The sequence below is a fragment of the Arachis stenosperma genome, chromosome 4, assembly GCF_014773155.1.
Source record: "Arachis stenosperma cultivar V10309 chromosome 4, arast.V10309.gnm1.PFL2, whole genome shotgun sequence".
Taxonomy (NCBI): domain Eukaryota; kingdom Viridiplantae; phylum Streptophyta; class Magnoliopsida; order Fabales; family Fabaceae; genus Arachis; species Arachis stenosperma.
Window position 1 is genome coordinate 319,869 of NC_080380.1, and position 19,230 is coordinate 339,098.

Genomic DNA, 19,230 nt, shown 5'->3' on the forward strand with positions numbered 1-19,230 from the left:
ATTTGGTTTGGGATCAGGTTTTGGACCTGGAATTGGTCAGATTTTGGAACACGATTGTTATTATTTTTTTTCATTTTTCTGGGCTGGGTTGTTATTGGGTATTCATGGATTGGGTCTAGATTGAATATTCTGGTTTTGGACAGTTTTGGGGTTTTCATGATTTGGGCCTTTACTCATTGGGAACAGAAACACTTGGATTACACTTTTCAGCATATTTAGGAGAATGTATTGCTTCCTTACCCTTGTCCTTTTCATTTTCCTGAGTAGAAGCTTCCAATAATTGATGTGCTGCAGTGTCCACTCCCCTTTGATCCTTTCCTTCTACTTGTACATTCAACTGCCTTTTGTGCCCTCCTGCCACATGGATTTCTTTGCACAAGCATCCAAGGTCCGTATGGTCCCTGGTTCTCCTCATTTACCAATATAGTGCCTCTCCAACTGCCATGGTGGTTTCCTCCCTTCTGCTCTCCTCTGCTCTTGCATTCTTTATATTTTCATCCTTGTTGGTTGTTTGGTTTTTATTTTCTGGACAGTTGCTACTTTCATGTCCTATTCTTCCACACTTAAAGCATACTTCATGGATACCTTCATATTCCACCATGTGCAAGTGAGATACTGTGAGACAAGAGGTTTATCCAGCTCTACCTCAACACAAATTCTTGCAAACGTTTCTCTACAAATTTGGGAAGTGTTGGTATCTACCTTAATTGTTCTTCCCAAAATATTTTCTATCTTTTCCAGAATCATCCTATTGTAGTATTCGGAAATGAATACTCTCTAGTTTTTTTAACACTTGAAGAATTGAAGTATGAACTCTCACCATTAACTAAATTTATTTTAATCAGATTAAACATTAAGATAACAAAGAAGATTAACCATTCAATCTGCCGGTATACATATATAGACCCAAGAACTGATACTGTTACCTGTTAAAATATTAAATATAACTGACTCAACGTAATTCAATCTCGATCATTTCATTATAGAATACAATCCTAAACAATTACCAATGTATTGTTTTAACTTCGTACGTAATGAAGGACCTTGACCCCAAAAAAGAAATTAAAAGAAGAAAACTCATTTAATGGTTTCACATTTGACCTATAAAACGAGCTTTAAAAGAAGCAAAGCAAGGTGTCTGCTTCCAAATGTAAGCCTAATATCTTGGATAAGAAACCCATAACCTAGGGCCAAAAAATCACTACCCAATCAACATGGAACTTCTCTATCAAAAATTTCTCCAACTTGCTGCAAAACTTACAAGCCATAATCAGTTGGTAAAAATGAAACGGTCAATGTCATAAGCCATCCACAAATTCAGCTACTTTCTCATTTATTCCTCCTTTGCCTCAATGTTCCCTTTACTTTTACTTTTACTTTTGCTCTTTCCTTTCTTAACCTTTTCCTCATTTTGATTTCCATTGGAAAAGTCATGAGCACGATCTTCCACACTCCTGCAGTAGAATTTTTACGAAGATGATTGCAGGGAAAAGGTTAGAATTTATCACACATCGGAGCCATTCATATTCCCTCAACAAGATAGAATAAAAGGTATCCTTAACAAATTTAAAAAGTAAGAACAATTCAGGTCATATTACTCATAGAATTTGCCAACTTTATGTATTGTTCAGCACTGAAATTTACCAAAACCATATTCTTACTTTGCAAATTCATTTTTCCCACAAGTTCAGTTTAGCTTTAAAGCATGATAAAGTGTATTGGGCTGCTATATCGAAATATAAGGAAAACAAGTGGACTTACCCTTCACCTTCAAGATGTGAATCTTTGTTTCCTTGTTCTTTCTTTCTCCTTTTTGTTTTAGCTTTTCCAGCATCCTCTATAGTCTCAACTTCTCTGTTAATTCGCCAGTCCATTAGATGACATTGTTTAAAAATCATTTTGCATTACTAATAATACTAAATAAGCGTCTCTGTTTTGCATAAACAGAAGGATAAGTGAGTTGATGTTGCATATGTACAAAGCATGAAGGTTATTATTAACTTCTCAATGAATGCATTCAATATGTTGTGGGTTTATACTAACAAAAAAGCGTACTAACTAGCATTAATTATAAAACAATGGATAAAGAAAAACTCACTCATTATCTGTAGGTTGTTTGATGTGTTCCTTTTGCCGCTCTTTCCTTTTCTTCTTGGGTTTTTCATCTTGTACATGACCAACGTCAGAGGAAGGCAGCTTTTTATCCACAGTTTCAGTTTGTTTGCTTGATATACGTGACAGAAAAAGATCAATAACCAAATCAGAAACCTTTGCCTCTAAGACAACAAACCTAAGTACATGGAAGACATAAGAACTCACTCCTCATCAGCGCCATCCTTGATTTGTTCTTGTCCTGCGATAGTATCCAGGGTCATCTCAATTTTTGGCTTATCTTGCTCACCTTTATCTAGTTTTATAGAATGCCCATTAGGGGAACTCTTGATTTCTTTTTCCTTCTTTTTCTTTTTTGATTTTTTAACATCCCCAACATCTTTCTTTTTGTCTGACAGAGCTGCTTCCCTGTTTCATAGAAAAAGAAATCATGAATAAATTAAAAAACTAACAAAAGCTTAAGGCAGAGAAAACAAGCATGCATACAAACTATAATTTAGAATTAATGATATCACCTATGCGTCTGGCTATCTTGAAGAACATTGTTAGTTTTCAAAGCTGTTTGAATAATACTATCGCCATCATTATCATCATTCCTGGTTTCTTTTTGCTTTTCCTTCTTTTTCTTTTTTGATTTTTTAACATCCCCAACATCTTTCTCTTTGTCTGACACAGTTGCTTCCCTGTTTTGAAGAAACAAATTCATGAATAAGGTAAACACTTACAAAAAAATTATAGCCAAGAAAAGCAAGCATGCAAACAAACTATAATTTATAATTGGTGACACTCACCTATCCCTCTGACTATCTTGAAGGACATTGTCAGTTTCTAAACCTGTTTGAATATTACCATCACCATCATCTTCGTAGTTCTTGTTCCTTGCATCAAATGCTCCACTATTACCGGTGTTAATTTCGTCGACTAAGATCCTTTGACGAGCTTTACTCTTGTAAACAGATGAAATCAGCCGGCTATCTTCGTTATCAATTTCTTTTGTCTGGTCATCCATACTATCATTTACAATTATCTTTTCCTCGAAACCCCCATCATCATCATCATCCGATGCTACTGAACAATACTTCTTCCTAAGCCGTCCATGTTTGCTTTTCTTACCTTCTGGTTTTATATCATCAGAAGCTTCCTCTGCAGTGACAACAGAAATAGTGATACAAATATCAAACCAATCGAGTTTTAAAAATCTACCTACCTATCAATAGGCGAATCATCTCTAACATGTACAATAATAAAAGTGATGTCACATGTGGTTATGAAACTTAATCATTGGTGAATATCAAAAGACATTGCAATAATTGAAAAAATAATGAAAGATTAAAAGGTACTGTATTACAAGAATTAATATCAAGTGGAGAAAAGTGGAATTAAACAGTAACAAACACAAGCAAAAAATAAGAAGGATGAACATTGAACGTGCCTCCATTGGAAATAGGAGATGGCGGGAAAACCTCCGGATTAGGATTATCATCAATAAAACTATCGTCCAAATCATCTTCATCGCTGAAATCCGACCTCTCATTCTCTGTATCGGCAATATCCTCCCCGTATGACTCTCTGTCGATAGTAGCTGAGGAAACAAAAAGCATTTTTAAAAGAAAAGGAAAAAAGAAAGGCAAATGCAGTTGGGGAGTGAAGGATACGAAGAGTCTCCATGGAAGATGGTTGTACGAGAAGTTCTGCCAAGATAGTAACCGCAGAGATGAATGCTGCGAGCTCCGATGACGGTGAAGACAACTTGATCGAGTTCCTCAAGCTCCAAATTCAACTGCAATGACTCAGTGGTTCCAGGATAGAGAGAGCAGAGATACACGGGGCTACTATTGCCTACGTTACACTGCAGCGTGCTTCTTGTGGTCGCACTACCGAACCCTAATGTAGCCTGAAAAAATGAGAATGAGGATGCTTGAATTGGAGCAACTGAAAATATAAAGGAAGATGTGTTAAGTTACCATTGAAATATGGAGGCGTCCTTTGGAATCATCATAGTTATGGATAAAAGGCCTTCCAGATTTGACCTCCACTCCTACATCCACCAAAGAGTTGAACAGCGTCGCAATCGCAGAAAAGAACAATCAAGAGTGAATTAACTTATACTTACCCCAGAAAGCCATGTCTTTTCCGCGTTTCTAAAACCCTAAGAGGGTGTTTAGAATGTCTTTGAGGCAGGAAAGGCTCACGGTGATGACGAAGATGATATATATGTATAGCGCTATGAAAATGTATTTCCCGCACTCGCCTTAGCGGCTGTTATTTCAATCACTCTTCTCAATACGGTCCGGCTCAAATAGCTGGCTCAACCAGATATCTTGAATTTTTTAATCCAAGCTTGAGGGGGATATCAGTTAAACAAGTTAGTTAGTATTTTTAAGTATATTAAAATTAGTTACTAAAATCAGCTGTTAATGTATTTGTATATAAATACATATATAATTTAACTTATTTTTAATGTATATTTCAATTTTTATATTCTAACATGTATTTTATACTCGTGACTAATTTTAGTGTACACATAATATAATTCTATATATATGCATTATAAAGAGTAAATGAAGCATTAAATTTGTATTTTTCTCTTAATCTAGTGCACAAATTCAAATATTATGAATTTACGGTCTTAATAATAGTTTTGAAAACCAATTTGAATCTATCAATCGAACCTATCAAATCAAAACTGTTTATAAAGTTGATTCGAGTGATAAAAAAAATCGCCAATTTTAAAAATTGCTATTGAATCGGTAAAGTACCTAGAAATGAATCAGTTGAATCAAACTGAAAGTCTGGAACTCAATCGATTTTTGAGAAATACTCTAATTGATACTATTTTGCGTTAAGAGTAAAAATAAGTTGAAATAAAAAAATTTCTAAAATAAAATAAGGAATCACCATCTTCTCTCTTAATCCTTCGTTTCAAAACTCAGAAATCAACCCTAAGTCTCCATTTACCCACCCTATCACCGTCCCTTTATGCTCCAATATCCAGCTATCATTGTCTCATTATTCTCCAACCATCGACGCCACCTTTGCTCCACTTGCTATAAGACTTTTATCATAAGAATGTCATACTTCTGGTTGCGTCACTCTGATAGCAAAGATATCATCATGATATATATATATATAAAGTAGTCAATCCCCTACAATGAAGTATTTTACATGTCCAGGCGCTTGAGAAAATGAACCAAATAAATCTAATACCTACTTTGCAAATGACCATAGTAAAGTAACACTGATAAGTTCTTATGGAAATACCACATAGAAATTAGCATGTAGTTGACAAGGCAGACATCTTTTCCAAAGTTGGTTGCATCTTTTTGTAAATTCTGTAGAAGCCAATTTGTAGAACTTTCTTTGTCAGTGACCTTATCCCTTGATGATTTTTATAGATACTATTATGATTTTCATCTAGGACTTCTTCTGTTTTTAAAGTCGGGATGGACATATTTTAACAAAGATGTAGATATCCTTCTTTTGTAGAAGACATTATGAATCAATGTGTAGTTTTGAGCTTCTCTTATTAATCTTGCTTCCTTTTCTCCTTAAGGAAGGAGGTCAAACTTGAGGTATTCTATAATGAGAGTCATCCAACCCAAATTCATGCCGAAGACTGTTAGTCTGTCCGACTTGTTGATTTTTCTTGCTATTGATGGGGAGTACAACGTTTTCTGGATCAGGCTTTTATTATTGTCCCCTGATTTCGTACTGGCTAGTTTGAATAAGGCATCAGCTCGACCATTTAATTTCCAATATACATAACCTCAGCCTCTTGAAATTTAGCCAATTGAACTAACATCTTCTCTAAGTATTTTTCATATTAGGATCTCTAACTTGATACTCACCATTTACGTTTGAAGTTATTATTTGAGAGTTATTAAAGGCTATTAATTTCAAGGCCACGACTTCTTTAGTTATTCACAGACAACAAGCACTACTTCATATTCACCTTGGTTATTATAGAGGCCATGATGTCGAATTTGAGGGAGAGCTCTCACTAAGTTCCTTCTTCATTTTCAAAGATGACTCCTGCTCCGCTATTAACCTTATTTGATGAACCATTCACGTACAAGTTTCAAGTAGTGGGACTCCCTTGTTGTTCTCCTATGTATTCTGCTAGAAAGTCGACCAAATATTGCGATTTGATGGCCGTCTGAGTTTTGTATCTGAAGTAGAACTTGGACAGCTCAACAATCTATTGTAACATCCATCCCACAATATGTGTTTTCTATAAGATGTACTTAATGGATTGATTAGTTGATTTAGTTCAAATTTTAATGGTGTAAGTTTGGAGGTAGAATCACAATCTTTTAAAAGCCAAAATAAGGGTATAAACAAAATTTTCAATTCTCTAAAACTTCAATTCAGCCCCTTGCAACATCTAAATTGTAAAGTAAACATGTTTTGTCCTGCTCCATCTTCTTGGACAAGAGTAAAAGCTACGGCTTGTCAATGACAGCTAGACATTGCACGAGTTCTTCCAACCTTAAGTTGGGTCAGAATGGGATGATAACTCAAAAATTTCTTAAACTATTAAAAAATTTGTTCACATTCTTAAATCCACTAGAAATTGTGTCCCTTTTTAAGGATAGCAAATAATGGTAGCAACTTCAATCTTGAGTTAATTAAAAAATTTGGATAGAACTACCAGCCTGTCATTCAATTGTTGGACTTCTTTTAAACAGGTCAAACTCCTCGTCTCCAAGACTACTTTGCATTTGTCTAGTTTAATTTTAATGCCTCTCTAAGTGAACACGAATTCGAAGAATTTTTCAGTTTCTACTGCAAAAGCACATTTAATGGGATTTAGTCTCATCCCATATTCCCTTTTGATGTTGAATACCTCGAACATGTTGGTGAACAAGCTGGTCTCGCTTTAAATTTTTACAAACATGTCATTTACATAAATCTCCATCAATTTTTTTTAAATGAAACAAATTTTGTTTATTAGTTACTAATATGTTTTTTCTGTATTTTTCAATTCAAAGGGCATAATTATATAACAATAATTTTTTCTAAGAGCGATAAAAGATGTCTTTCCTTAATCAAATTCATATATTAGGATTTGATTATATCTTGAGTAAATATTCATGAGAAGAGAAATTTGTATCCTGAAATTGTATCTACCAAAGCATTAGACAGAGAATAAAGATTTTTAAAATAAATCTTGTTGAAGTTAGTATAATCTACACATATTTTTTATACAAAAATATTATTTATACAATAAAATTAATCACTAAAATCAGTCACTAATATATTTATTTTTGGTGTCTAATGTATTTATGTATAACTATATGTGTAGTTTAATTTATTTTTAATGTATATTTATATTTTCACATATATTTTATATTTGTAGTTAATTTTGATAGTTAATTTTAATATAGATATAATATTATTTTTTTATATATTAAAATTATATATTGTTATAAAGTATTCAAATAATTGTTTTATACCCAAAAAACGCATCTAGAGTTAAAAAATAAATAAGGAGAATTAAAAAAAAGTTAAAAAATAAAAAAGGATAATTGTGAGAGTAAAAAAATGATAAACAAATATTGTGATAGAATTTTTTGTAACCGATTATAAAAGGAATATTGAATTGAATTATATTATATGTACATTAAAATTAATCATTAAAATCAGTTACTAATATAAAATATATACTAAAATATAAATATATATTAAAAATAAATTAATATATATATATTTAATAACTAATTTTAATAACTAATTTTAGTGTATAAATAACATTTGTGTATCGAAGATATCTTTTACGCTGTTGAATTCATGGAAAACAGTGGCGTGGCCAAGGAGACAGTGGGTAAAATCCGAGCCGCGTTTGTGACATTCATATACTCTCCAGACTCTAGTCTCCACTTTCCATTCCTTTGCTTCGCTTCGCTTCGATTCGATTCGATTCGATTCTCTTGCACCCTCTCTCCTCTCTGTTTCTCTTTCGTAGCAATGTGAAAACACACCATTCAACACAAGTCAATTAACTTCTCTCTCTCTCTCTCTCTCTCAATTTTTAACTCCGATTCATGACGTCACTCTGCCTGAAGATTCTCCCAGGCGGCGGCACCTCATCTACCGGTGACGTCCGGTTCTGGCAACGGAGGAGGCTTTCTGCGATTTGCGAGGTCCCCTACGTGCACTCATCGCCGGGAAGGCCAGGGATCGTGCTGCGACAGCCGAAGCAGTGGCGGAGATGGGTGGCCGAGAAGGCGAGCCACAGCGGCGCGTCTGAGTGTTCCCGCGTTCAAAGCTCAGACGGCGAGAAGGCTGGCCCGATGTCGTCATATGCGGTAGGGGAATTTACGGCGGAGGATGACCGGACAATTATGAATCAGGCGGCGAAGGTGGTAGCAGCGGCGGCGGTGACGGTAGTGATGGGTGTAGGGAACAGGGTGCTGTATAAGCTCGCCTTGGTTCCTCTGAAGCAGTACCCTTTCTTCCTCGCTCAGCTTGCTACTTTCGGGTACTTCTTTTCACTTCACCGCTTCCTTCTTCCATGTTTTCTTCTTGGGTAAATGGGATAAGTGGTATGAAAACGTTACTTAAAGATTTTGTTATTAAACCGGAATCTAACTCTGGATTGCCGTATAGAACTCGTGCAGAGAATTAAGCTAAACCATTAATGGCAGGTTGGGAAGGAGTGTTAACTACTAACTTTACAAAGCTAATTTATCATTTTGTGTGGTTCTTGTGATTTCGTACGTTATTAATAGTAATACTATTTATTTATCTTAATAACCCGAACATGGTTGCTTTTATTATTTTTTTAGTGTACAAATATTATTTTTGTTATTGTTTAGTTATTGGTTTTATTTCTTCAGCGTTAACTTCTTCAATTTTGTTTTTTTCTTGCTAGTTAGCATAACTTAATAAATATTTGTTTGTTACCATTTGTTTTCTAGTCAATTGGATTTAATTTTATTGTAAAAGACAAGTTTTAATTTCTCTCCTCGTTGATGTAACTTGGTTTTTGTAAAGGTTTTCTTTTTCTAATTTTTTATACGTATATGTTTATTTTATTCTTTCTTTATGCGTTTTTTAGTTCATGTTGATGGCCACTTGAACCTCTTATTGTGGGGTCCAGGCATATTATCTGCTGATGTTTATGGTTCGCCTCCTTCTTTCCAACTTTTCGTTGGCGAACATTTGTTTTCAAGTGTACGCTTTTAATTTTCACCGGATTTTCTCTAGGTAGGAGAACACTTTGTTGATAAATTCTGATCTTTTTTAGCGTGAGCAGTTTCGATAAAATTTTGAGGTAGACATCCTAATGTTCCTCTTAATGAAATGTAGAAATGTGCGCTAGTCAAGCAAAGAATACAGGTTACCACTATATATATATAAAAGCTTAATTCAACCTAAAAACATATATCAAGTAATGAGAGTTACCTAGACTTTATATAAAGAATTAACTATGCTGGCCTGCTAGGTGTACACCAAAATCAGCTATTAAAATCAGTCAACCGTATAAACTACATGTTGAAATACAAAATACACATTAAAATGAATTAAATATTTAAATAACATGAGTCATTCTAGTGTGACTATGTTACGATGTTTACCGTGACTATAATGTTTCAAAAAGTGTTGCTAAAATTAAAATAATGCTTTTTTATTGTTAACGAGCGCTTTTTAAAAAGTGTTGCTTAAAAAATGCTACCAAAATGTAAAGAAAAAGTGTGACTTTAATTTTAACAACACTTGCATAGTTACCATAGCCACTATAGCATAGTCATAGTAGAATCCCCCATATAACATATGTATTTGTAGATATTTGTATACAAATACATGATGATTGATTTTAGTGACTAAGTTTAATGTACAAATAGTATTTTGATAAAGAATATAATATCTAGTTCCTCTAGCAATATGAGAATGCCAATAACAATCGTTATTATTTAAGAACTTTTAAAACTTAAGGGTAAATTTTAATGAATTGCCAATTAGACCAGATATGTTAGAATGGAGAAACAATAAGCATGAACATAAGTTTAGTGTGGCATAAACGCATAGATGAGGATGCTTAGATGCATGAACAGCTAAACATATATAAACAAAATAAGAAATGAGGATGAAAGAAAGTTGGAGTAGCGCCTATTGTTAAAAAGATGGTATAATCTCGTCTTAGATGGTTTGGACATGTGGAGAGAAGATTGACAGAGCATCTGAGTAAAAGCGTGGATTTGAAAGAAGATAGACAAGTGACATAAGATAGAGGAAGACCTAACGAAATTATATGATGGGCACAATAGCATTGTTTGATCCATATAGCCGACTGCACCTAGTAGGATAAAGCTTTGTTGTTGTTGTAGTATTATTTAAAAAGTGATAATTGATAAGTACCTAACATTTTAAAAACAAAATGACGATATCTGAGTGCAATTGATGGCTGTTATAAGAGGTCATATATATTTCTTCCACTTCTAGTTCTTAATATTATCATTATTATAATAACCTAAGACCTTACAATTGGACGTTATTGGATGTAAATTACGTGCATTTTTTACCCTGGTGAATAGTATAAATTGCAACTTAAATCGAGTGGTATTTTCTTTCTTTCAGATATGTACTTGTGTACTTCTCAATTTTGACTATTCGATATCGTGTGGGCATTGTCACTGATGAGATGTTATCAATGCCGAAAACACCATTTCTAGTTGTTGGTCTCTTGGAGGCTCTTGGTGCTGCCACGGGAATGGCAGCAGGAGGTAATGCTTGTCATTTTTCTGGTTGTTTTTAGTTAGTCTTCCTTCATTGAGTTCCATCAAATTTGTACAAAATGCAGAAACATTTAAGGGGAGGATGGTTGGTACATTGACACTGGTCATCCCAGCTTTGAATCAACACGTCATTCAACTCCTTAGTAGAATATGTTAAATATCATGATCTTTAGATACTTAAGCTGTGACAGGACAGACAATGTATATGTGAATATATATCTCCATTGTCAGCACCTTTTATTTTGAAAATTATGCCGTACAGGTTCAGTGTTGCCAATTTTAGCTCTTTTGTACAGGTTTGGCGTTTCCAAATATCAAACGGCATAAATTTTGAACATTCTTAATTTCACTTTTATCCATATCTTATTGTTCTCTGTTTCATCTCGAATTTGTGATGGTTCTATGACTGTGTTTCATGTCTGAGGTATTGTAGGAGATAGATACCAATATTGTTGGGCTGTTCAATTTTTGGTTTGTTTTTAGAAACGGTCATTTAATTGTTTGTTTCCTGTATGTTGTATCAGCAATGCTATCTGGGGCATCAATTCCAATTTTGTCTCAGGTAAAAAAAACTATCAGCAGTCAATTGCTTTCTTGAATTTATTGTTTAATTATCTTACTGCTGCATTTCCGTTAATGAAATATGAAAATTTCAAAATTATATGCAAATTTCATACATGAATAAAAATGAATTCAAAAGCTAAATATAGCTATGTCTTTGCAAATACTATCTCTAATTAAATAGGTGTCTGCCTCCAAAACATAGCTTGTCCATAATTATTTGTCATTTTAGTAAATTTGGAGTGTAATAAATATTCTTCCCATCTTATTCTACCCTTCTTATAGAAGACACTCTAATCTTTTCAACATTGAGGTCTATTTAATATTTTCATTCATTTGTACATTCAAGATTGGATACATATTCAAGAATGGAGGTAGTATATACCACCTGACCTATTTTTAGAAGTCAGCTAGTAAGTACCTTGCACCGAAAGAAGCACAGCTGATGTCCTTGGAAACATGGACTGCTTCATTGCTGTCTAAGTTGTCCCAAGTGTAAAACAGTTTGCTAGAAAACATGGTGATAGTGTTGGGCTTGACCCAAATCTCAATTGAAAAATGTTACTATTGGCTTACTATTTTTGGCAGATTGAAATCTTAGATGTAACTACCAGTTAACATACTTGATATATTTGAGAGAAAAATGAGACGGTATGTGATATGATACTAAGAAGTCTTCAATGGTTAACATGGAGTGTGCCATTAGTAGATTGCCAAGTAAATTACTGTGCGTTGTAAATAGCTATAAGTTATTAGTGATAGAAATTCATTTCATCTAATATGACTCACATTAATGTGACAATGCTGAGTTGTTGTTGTATCTGTATAAAAACTTCCATTTGCAAATTGTTATCTGTGTGAGAATGAGGGAGATGAAGTTATAAGTGATGTTGCTGGAGGGTGTGCAGCCTTGTCCTAAAATATTGTTGTGCCTTGAATTTGTAGTTTTATCCCTACAAAAGTTGTGATGTGGGCTTCTCCAGAGTTCTTTCGGCCAAAAGTTTTAATTTGATATGGAATTTTGTTACTTCTCAACTGCTGATTATTATATTTTTAAACCATCGTCTTTAGATGGGGTGCAATATTCATTCAACAAACTGAATGTAACTACCTTGATCTGACAATCAAAACAGCGAACATTGTGTGACGCTTACTTTCTTTACTTATTTTAACTCATCTATATGTTTCATGTATGAGTTAAATTATAGGTGTACGAGTGGATCATTGTTTTAAGTTATTCTTTTCTTGCAGACTTTCCTTGTGTGGCAAATTCTCCTGTCAATGATTTTTCTTGGGAGACGATATAAAGTCAACCAGCTGCTTGGATGCTTTCTTGTAGCCACTGGTGTAGTTATTACTGTAGCAAGGTCAGTACATGTTAGTTTCTCAGATGTTCGACTATGTAAGCCTGTTCTATGTTGTTTTGTAATTTAGATTTGGGCAGTACAACTTAAACTTTGTGACTATTCTGTATCTGGAATTCCAATTTTGTATTTATTGTCAATGAAATGCAGTGGATCAGGTGCTGGGAATTCATTGAAGGAAGCTGGTATATTTTGGAGTCTTTTAATGATAGTTTCATTTTTATTCCAAGCAGCTGATACCGTGCTGAAGGTTATTGTCTATTTTTATGATTTTTCCTAGGTTTCAGATAGTTCTCTCTGGTGACATTTGGCTTTTTCATACTTTGTAGGAAGTAATCTTTTTGGACGCAACCAGGAAACTGAAGGTGCATGTAGTAATGAATTCTTTTAATGCATATATTTGTGTGATTTAGAATTTGAAGGTCATAGGATCATTTGACGCTTCTGAAGTAAGGGATTTCACTTCCGGGTTTAAAGCCTTCATAACATTAGCTGCAAATTATTCATTGCATTATCTTAATTCTTCATGCACTTGGCCTTATGTATTCATACATGATAGACTCATTTTAATTTGTCAAGTTAAAGGATATAGTCTTTTATTGTAAAAGAACTTTGGTGAAGGATTCACTACTCCTACCTAATACCTATGTTTGGGAGTAACATACTCCTTCCCTTAAAAATAACAGAAGTGTTCCTTTCTTTTCTTCGGAAAATGGGATCCCTTAGCATTTTTTTCTTTCTTTTCTATTTTTGCAAAAGATATCCATTGATGCTTCACCTATCCTGTCAGAGACAAATCACTAGGCAGTGGTGGTTATGTCTGTTCACAGAGGCAGGGTCAGCCATCACTTCATCCTGACATTTTCTTGTTAGTGTTCTTCCTAATATGAAATCTCTAGGCTCATTATTTTCCTCAGTCGCAGGTATATATACCAAGCTCAACATGGCATATATGATGAGAATTTTTATATGGATGCCTTGGGTGTAAAATCAATTTGTGATTCATATTTGCGTGATCCTTAGTTTTCTCACTCTAGGACTTGGGCAAACAAAACACCCTATCTAATACTTTCATGATTTCCAGGTTCTTATTTACTTCTTATATTTTCTTGGTAATTATTTCCAGGAGATTTTAATTACCATGAATTGGTGTTTGTCACAGAAGTCAAATCTAAACTATACTCCCCCCCCCCCCCCCCTCTTCCCCTTTTAAATAATTATTCCTGCTACTTGAGTCCTGGGAACTTGAACAAAAATCTTCCACAAAATCCAAATATACATAAAAAAATAGGAAATTTGTTCAATGGCTGCTGCAGCCACTGTGCAAGAACAAAATCACCACCACCTTGTGATATATCTGTGACGGAGAAGATAAGTTAAGCATCAAGGAATATATCTGAAATAATAAATCACAGTTGGGAGATACAAATCCTGCACCGTGATTACAAAGCTTCCAAACCATGTTTTTGATATGAATGTCAATGGAAACTTAATGCACTTTTTTATCTTTCTTCTAAAAGAAAATCTGACATGGTAATAATTTTATAATGTTTTGTATTATCTGAAGCAGGGACGTTCTGTTGATCTCTTTGTCGTCAATTCCTTCGGGTCAGCATTCCAAGTAAGTATCCAAAAATCTCTTATGAATTTCCATCGTTTGAAAGTATAATGTTAGGTTTTATAAAGATATATACAAATAGATTCCTAAATACAGGAGTATATGCTTTAGTGTAGGCACTATTCATATGCCTCCTGCTGCCATTCTTATCAAAATTATGGGGTGTCCCGTTCAGTCAACTCCCAAACTACCTCAAAGAAGGAGCGGCCTGCTTTCTGAATGTTGGGAGTTTGTCAAGTGGTAAGCTGTATTTATTTTATAGAATTTAATTTTGATACATTGTTACTCTAACAAAGTTTAACTTTATTATTTGATCTAGCATTGTCATATTAATAAAAATGTTTGGCTTATTCAGTTTTGAAAGTAACCTATATGCATATTATCCAGTGTGAGATCCTGGTACCAATATGGCTAGACTAGACATATAACACAGATAATAGCATAAAATATAGTGTGTGGTAGAAGATAGAGCAGAAAAATATAGAAGAGAGTAGAAGGTGGAATAGAAGCATAAAGGCTAAATGATATCAGTGAGATATCATTCTTACCCCTGAAAATGTATTAAGGAAGAAAATGGGTTCTACCCCGCATAATTTCCAAGATAAATCCCTCTATTCTCTTCTCCTCTCTTATATACAAACTCATTTCCCTCTCTCTCTGTCCTCTAACACATGATTTAGGTTTCATATCCTACTTTTATATTTCTTTGTAACTGTTTTGATAAAAAAAAAACGTTCATATTGTAATAAGATCTAGTTTCAGGATGTAATGGAGCCCCCCTGCTACCTGTGCTTTTTATCATTGTCAACATGGGTTTCAATATCTCATTGCTTTATCTTCTCAAGATTTCTTCAGCTGTTGTCTCCTGTTTAGCATCAACATTTTCAGGTATGTCATTTGTTTCACAGGAAATATAACATTGGTCAGAGGAGTATTCATGAGACTCTAAAGAGTCATAGTCTTGCAGATGAAGAATATGTTTTGATGATTGAGAAATAGTTAGTTTTGGGACATTCAGGATTAGTTTCTGATTAACTGTATCTTCCCTGTTTATTGGGATTTCAAGAATTGATTTTGAGATGGGATACTGGGTACAATGAAATGCATTTCCTTTAAACAACTTTTTGGCAAGGACTATTATTGGGGATTAGCAGTGAAATACATTTAGATTTTTGGAGGAGCAAATAAATAGGTATAATGGTTATCAGAACTAGAATGGTCGATCAAACAAAATTGGCCTCATGGGCCAGTGCTTGAGCCTCCAACCTGCATGGATTGATCATATTTTGCATGGGTAAACTTTATTTTCTTAATTTAATAAATAAACATTTAGCAACCTACTAGTCAAAAAGTAAAATACTTTGAACTATCCTATTAAATTGATTATTTTGTTTCTAAACTCAACTAGTCAGCTTAATTCTTATTAATTTGCCCAACATGGGATGGGACAAACAAGGGCTTTTAATAAGAAAGAGTTTGACTTCAAATATATAATGGGAGTGTAAAATCCTGATACCAGTATGAGCTAGACTGTTGATAGCACAGAGAATAGAGTAGCATTCAGTGTCTAGGAGAAGAAAGAGCAGAAGAAAATATGGATGCATTTCAAATGTTCCTGCAATGACCTGGGACATCTGTTTCCATCTTTCTTCAAGTCACAAGTGAGTTGTTTTTGGGCATGAAAAGACGAAAGAGACCAAATATTTTGATAGTATTACTGCTCTGCCATACCATTTATCCAATTCGGATCTAGGCTATACCTTAATTTATTTCTTGTTTCCTTAATGGGAAAAGAAAAGGGAAGAATGATTTTTTGGCTGCCAGATTTTATTTAAAAAATAAAATAAAACACTTCTACATTAGTTCAATAAAATAACACAAAGAATAGAATAGAATATGGTGTCTGTAGAAGAATAGATTAGAGAATAGAGAAGGATGGAATAGAAGTAAAGGAGCTATATTATATCAGTGAGATATTATTCTTGGCTTTGTAAATGTATTAGAGAATGCTAAGAAATATGAAAAAAAGAAGAAAGAACAGCATTCGAGAGGCTATTGCTCTCATGTAGGGTTTTGTCCTGCCTAATCTCCAAGATAAATCTCTCTAATTCCATTATTGTCTCTTACATGCAATCTCATTTCCCTCTCTATCAAAATGGCAAACTGTCAACCTACAGAGTTAGTTACAAGACCCCCCCCCCCCCCCAAAAAAAAAACAAAAAAAACAGTTTATTTATTTTTCCCAAAACCACATATTTTGGGGGGGGGGGGGGGGTAAGTATCAGAAGATCTTCAGCTTTTTTACCCGTTTCATATATAAGATGTTGCCAATATCCTTTTACACATTCATTTTGGAACTATTAGGTTACAAAATTACAGATGCTTTACATTTAATTCTCAACTTCAATTAGATTATATATATATATGGGTTTAGCTAACATGTGCCCTCAGGTCACATGATAAAACTTAAATTTTTTATATTTTCAATAAAAACTTCTCTTGTTTTGTAATCTTAACATGTGCCCTATAGATAAACCACATATATATATGTCATATGTACGTGTTGATTATACTTTTTTTTTTGTATATATATACCCTTACTGTATAAATGAAAATATTGGTAGTTAGTACTTAGTAATGGTAACTGGTAAAAGTTAAACAGTGTAATTCATTGTGTTGTAGATGTAGAAAAGCATGGGAAACATTATCTAGAAAATGTTGCCCAAAGTAAGAAGGAATGTTTAGTCTATGTTTAGTGGTTATTTGTTAGTTACCTAAGGCTCCGTTTGGTTGATGTATTTGATGAGACATAGACACAGAGACACAGACATTAAAGATATGGACATAAAATATTTGTGTTTATGTATTGTGTTTGGCAAAAATAAAAAATAAGACACATATATTTAAAAAAGACTAAATTACCCTTCATTCAACCACAAGTTTTACCACTATTACAATACACCTATTATCCCAAACAATGCATGCCATCACCATTAAATTTTTATTTCTTCTAATAATTTTTTATTTCTTCTAATATCATCTTAAATTATCATTTAAATATTAAATATATAATTGTTCTTGAAAAAAATAGAAAATTAAAGTTCAGAATTTATCAAAGATTAATCAAAATTTAAATAAATAAAAAAAATTAAATGTACAAATTTTTTTTGAAAAAAATAGAAAAGTAAATTTAGTTGTAGAATCTAAAAGAGAAAGAGAAAAAAAAGATTTGGGAAGATAAGAAGACAAATTTTAAAAACTCAATAAGGATAAAAGAGTAAAAAATTAGTGTCTCACAAGTTGTGTCTCAGTGTCTCACCAAATTGGAGGTACACAAATTTAGTGTCTCCGTGTCCATCCGTGTCCTCCCGTGTCCTTCGAAAATCTGTGTCTCACCAAACCAAACAGCAGACATGTGTCACACTGTGTCTATGTCTCAGTGTCTGTGTCTCAGTAACCAAACGCTACCTAAAGACTAGATGGGTTTGTGTCACTAATGGTAGAATGGCTTAACCACAATACCTCTTTCATTGGCATTTAAACTTCTACTTTTTGGGATCTACAATCATAATGTAGCAGCTGTTTTTGTAGTTAATCTAAATGGTAAGTGGTATATCTAGTTAGGAAATAACATATTAGGCTACAATAATTTTGGCTTTCATTTGAAGAAGCAATGTATGTCTGGCCACATAAAAAAATACAGCAGAAAATAACCTAGATAATCTTGGCAGGAGAAAATAGAAATCTTTTGCTTTTCTATGTGGCTGTGATTTTCATTCACAATAGAATATCTCATCACTTGCCTGTAATTTTTTGAATATCCTACTATCCTTCCATTCTTATATATATGTATAATATCATTAAAACTTCATGCTAACTTGAAATTTAGATCTAAATCCAACTCATGCAATATTGTTTCTGTGGCAGTCCCTATATCCCTCTATGTGTTCACGTTGCCATTGCCGTACCTTGGTGTTGCCTCTTCTCTTCCAACAGGCTTTCTTGCAGGGGCTATCATTCTTATCACAGGCTTACTAGTTTATGCATGGACCCCTTCAACTGGTTCCTCGAGTGCTTCTTTAACGGCTTCTACCTAGAGGGAAGGCATTTGAGCTTCATGGGCTCGCCAAGCATAAGGATGAGGAGTAGTACCTGGCCTTAGATGATTGTTACACCAAATGGTACAACTTGTGCTTCAGATGTAGTCTTTCTTGATTCTAACAAGAGAGGGATCAATGGAAGAGTGTTGACATTTTTGTTTCAAAAAATTGCTAAAGATGCATGAAGAAAAGGAGATATGAAGTGAAATCCTCCTGCACTTTGCTCAAGTGATAAAGGTGTGGATAGCACTATCACCTTTTTTTTCTTTTATTATTGTAGAATGAGGGGGAAAAAAAGAAACACAGGAAGAAATTTTTAGGCAAAGCCATTTCATGAACCAAGGAACCGCGTGAAAAAGAAATGTTTGGGAGAGAATGATGTTATGATGTAAAAAAGAAAAGGATAATATCAGGCGTTTATCTTTTTTTTGGCTGAATGAGTTAATATAGTTTAATGTATAAGGCATAATTTGCAATATGAGAAAACACTTGCTGAGCGAATTGTGCTCTTTTCAAGAGTACTAAATGGCTCGAATGGATCTTTTCAATTGTTCAGTAAAATATGATTTTTTATCTTACACTTTTTAAGTAGAATAAAAAAAAAATATATGAGAAAAATTTTACTCAGTTTTGTAGGGTGAGTACTAATGCTTGAAAGTAGATTGCTCTATTTTAAAAATTTTATTTTATGAGTTAGTAATGACCTTACTTCCAAACATTGTAACTTACTCTACAAA

The 19,230-nt window shown here is 33.7% G+C and overlaps 2 protein-coding genes across 8 annotated transcripts; one reads left to right on the forward strand and one right to left on the reverse strand.

The window, feature by feature from the left end:
• Positions 1–958: 958 nt before the first annotated feature.
• Positions 959–4,356, reverse strand: LOC130976264 (peptidyl-prolyl cis-trans isomerase FKBP43-like). The gene is made up of 10 exons (XM_057901078.1): positions 4,226–4,356; positions 4,077–4,150; positions 3,768–4,006; positions 3,545–3,681; positions 2,904–3,255; positions 2,628–2,795; positions 2,320–2,520; positions 2,099–2,224; positions 1,762–1,854; positions 959–1,454 (listed from the first exon to the last, which is right to left on the reverse strand). Exons 1-10 carry the CDS (start codon positions 4,236–4,238, stop codon positions 1,334–1,336), a joined length of 1,524 nt encoding a protein of 507 aa, XP_057757061.1. The 5' UTR covers positions 4,239–4,356; the 3' UTR covers positions 959–1,333.
• A 3,539-nt stretch (positions 4,357–7,895) lies between these two features.
• Positions 7,896–19,025, forward strand: LOC130973698 (protein CLT1, chloroplastic-like). Of its 7 annotated transcripts, none has more exons than XR_009084239.1 (10): positions 7,896–8,593; positions 10,693–10,838; positions 11,375–11,412; positions 12,663–12,778; positions 12,926–13,025; positions 13,105–13,140; positions 14,343–14,396; positions 14,505–14,633; positions 15,156–15,281; positions 18,321–18,426. XR_009084239.1 is itself a non-coding variant. In XM_057898326.1 (10 exons), the coding sequence occupies exons 1-10, from the start codon at positions 8,157–8,159 to the stop codon at positions 18,488–18,490; spliced, it is 1,353 nt and encodes a 450-aa protein (XP_057754309.1). In that variant the 5' UTR covers positions 7,896–8,156; the 3' UTR covers positions 18,491–19,025. The 7 variants fall into 7 exon arrangements, 5 of the variants coding, with proteins under 5 accessions (XP_057754309.1, XP_057754312.1, XP_057754310.1 ...); XR_009084240.1 differs by having other exon boundaries at positions 14,346–14,396; XM_057898326.1 differs by having other exon boundaries at positions 14,510–14,633; positions 15,150–15,281; positions 18,321–19,025.
• The last annotated feature ends 205 nt before the right edge of the window (positions 19,026–19,230 follow it).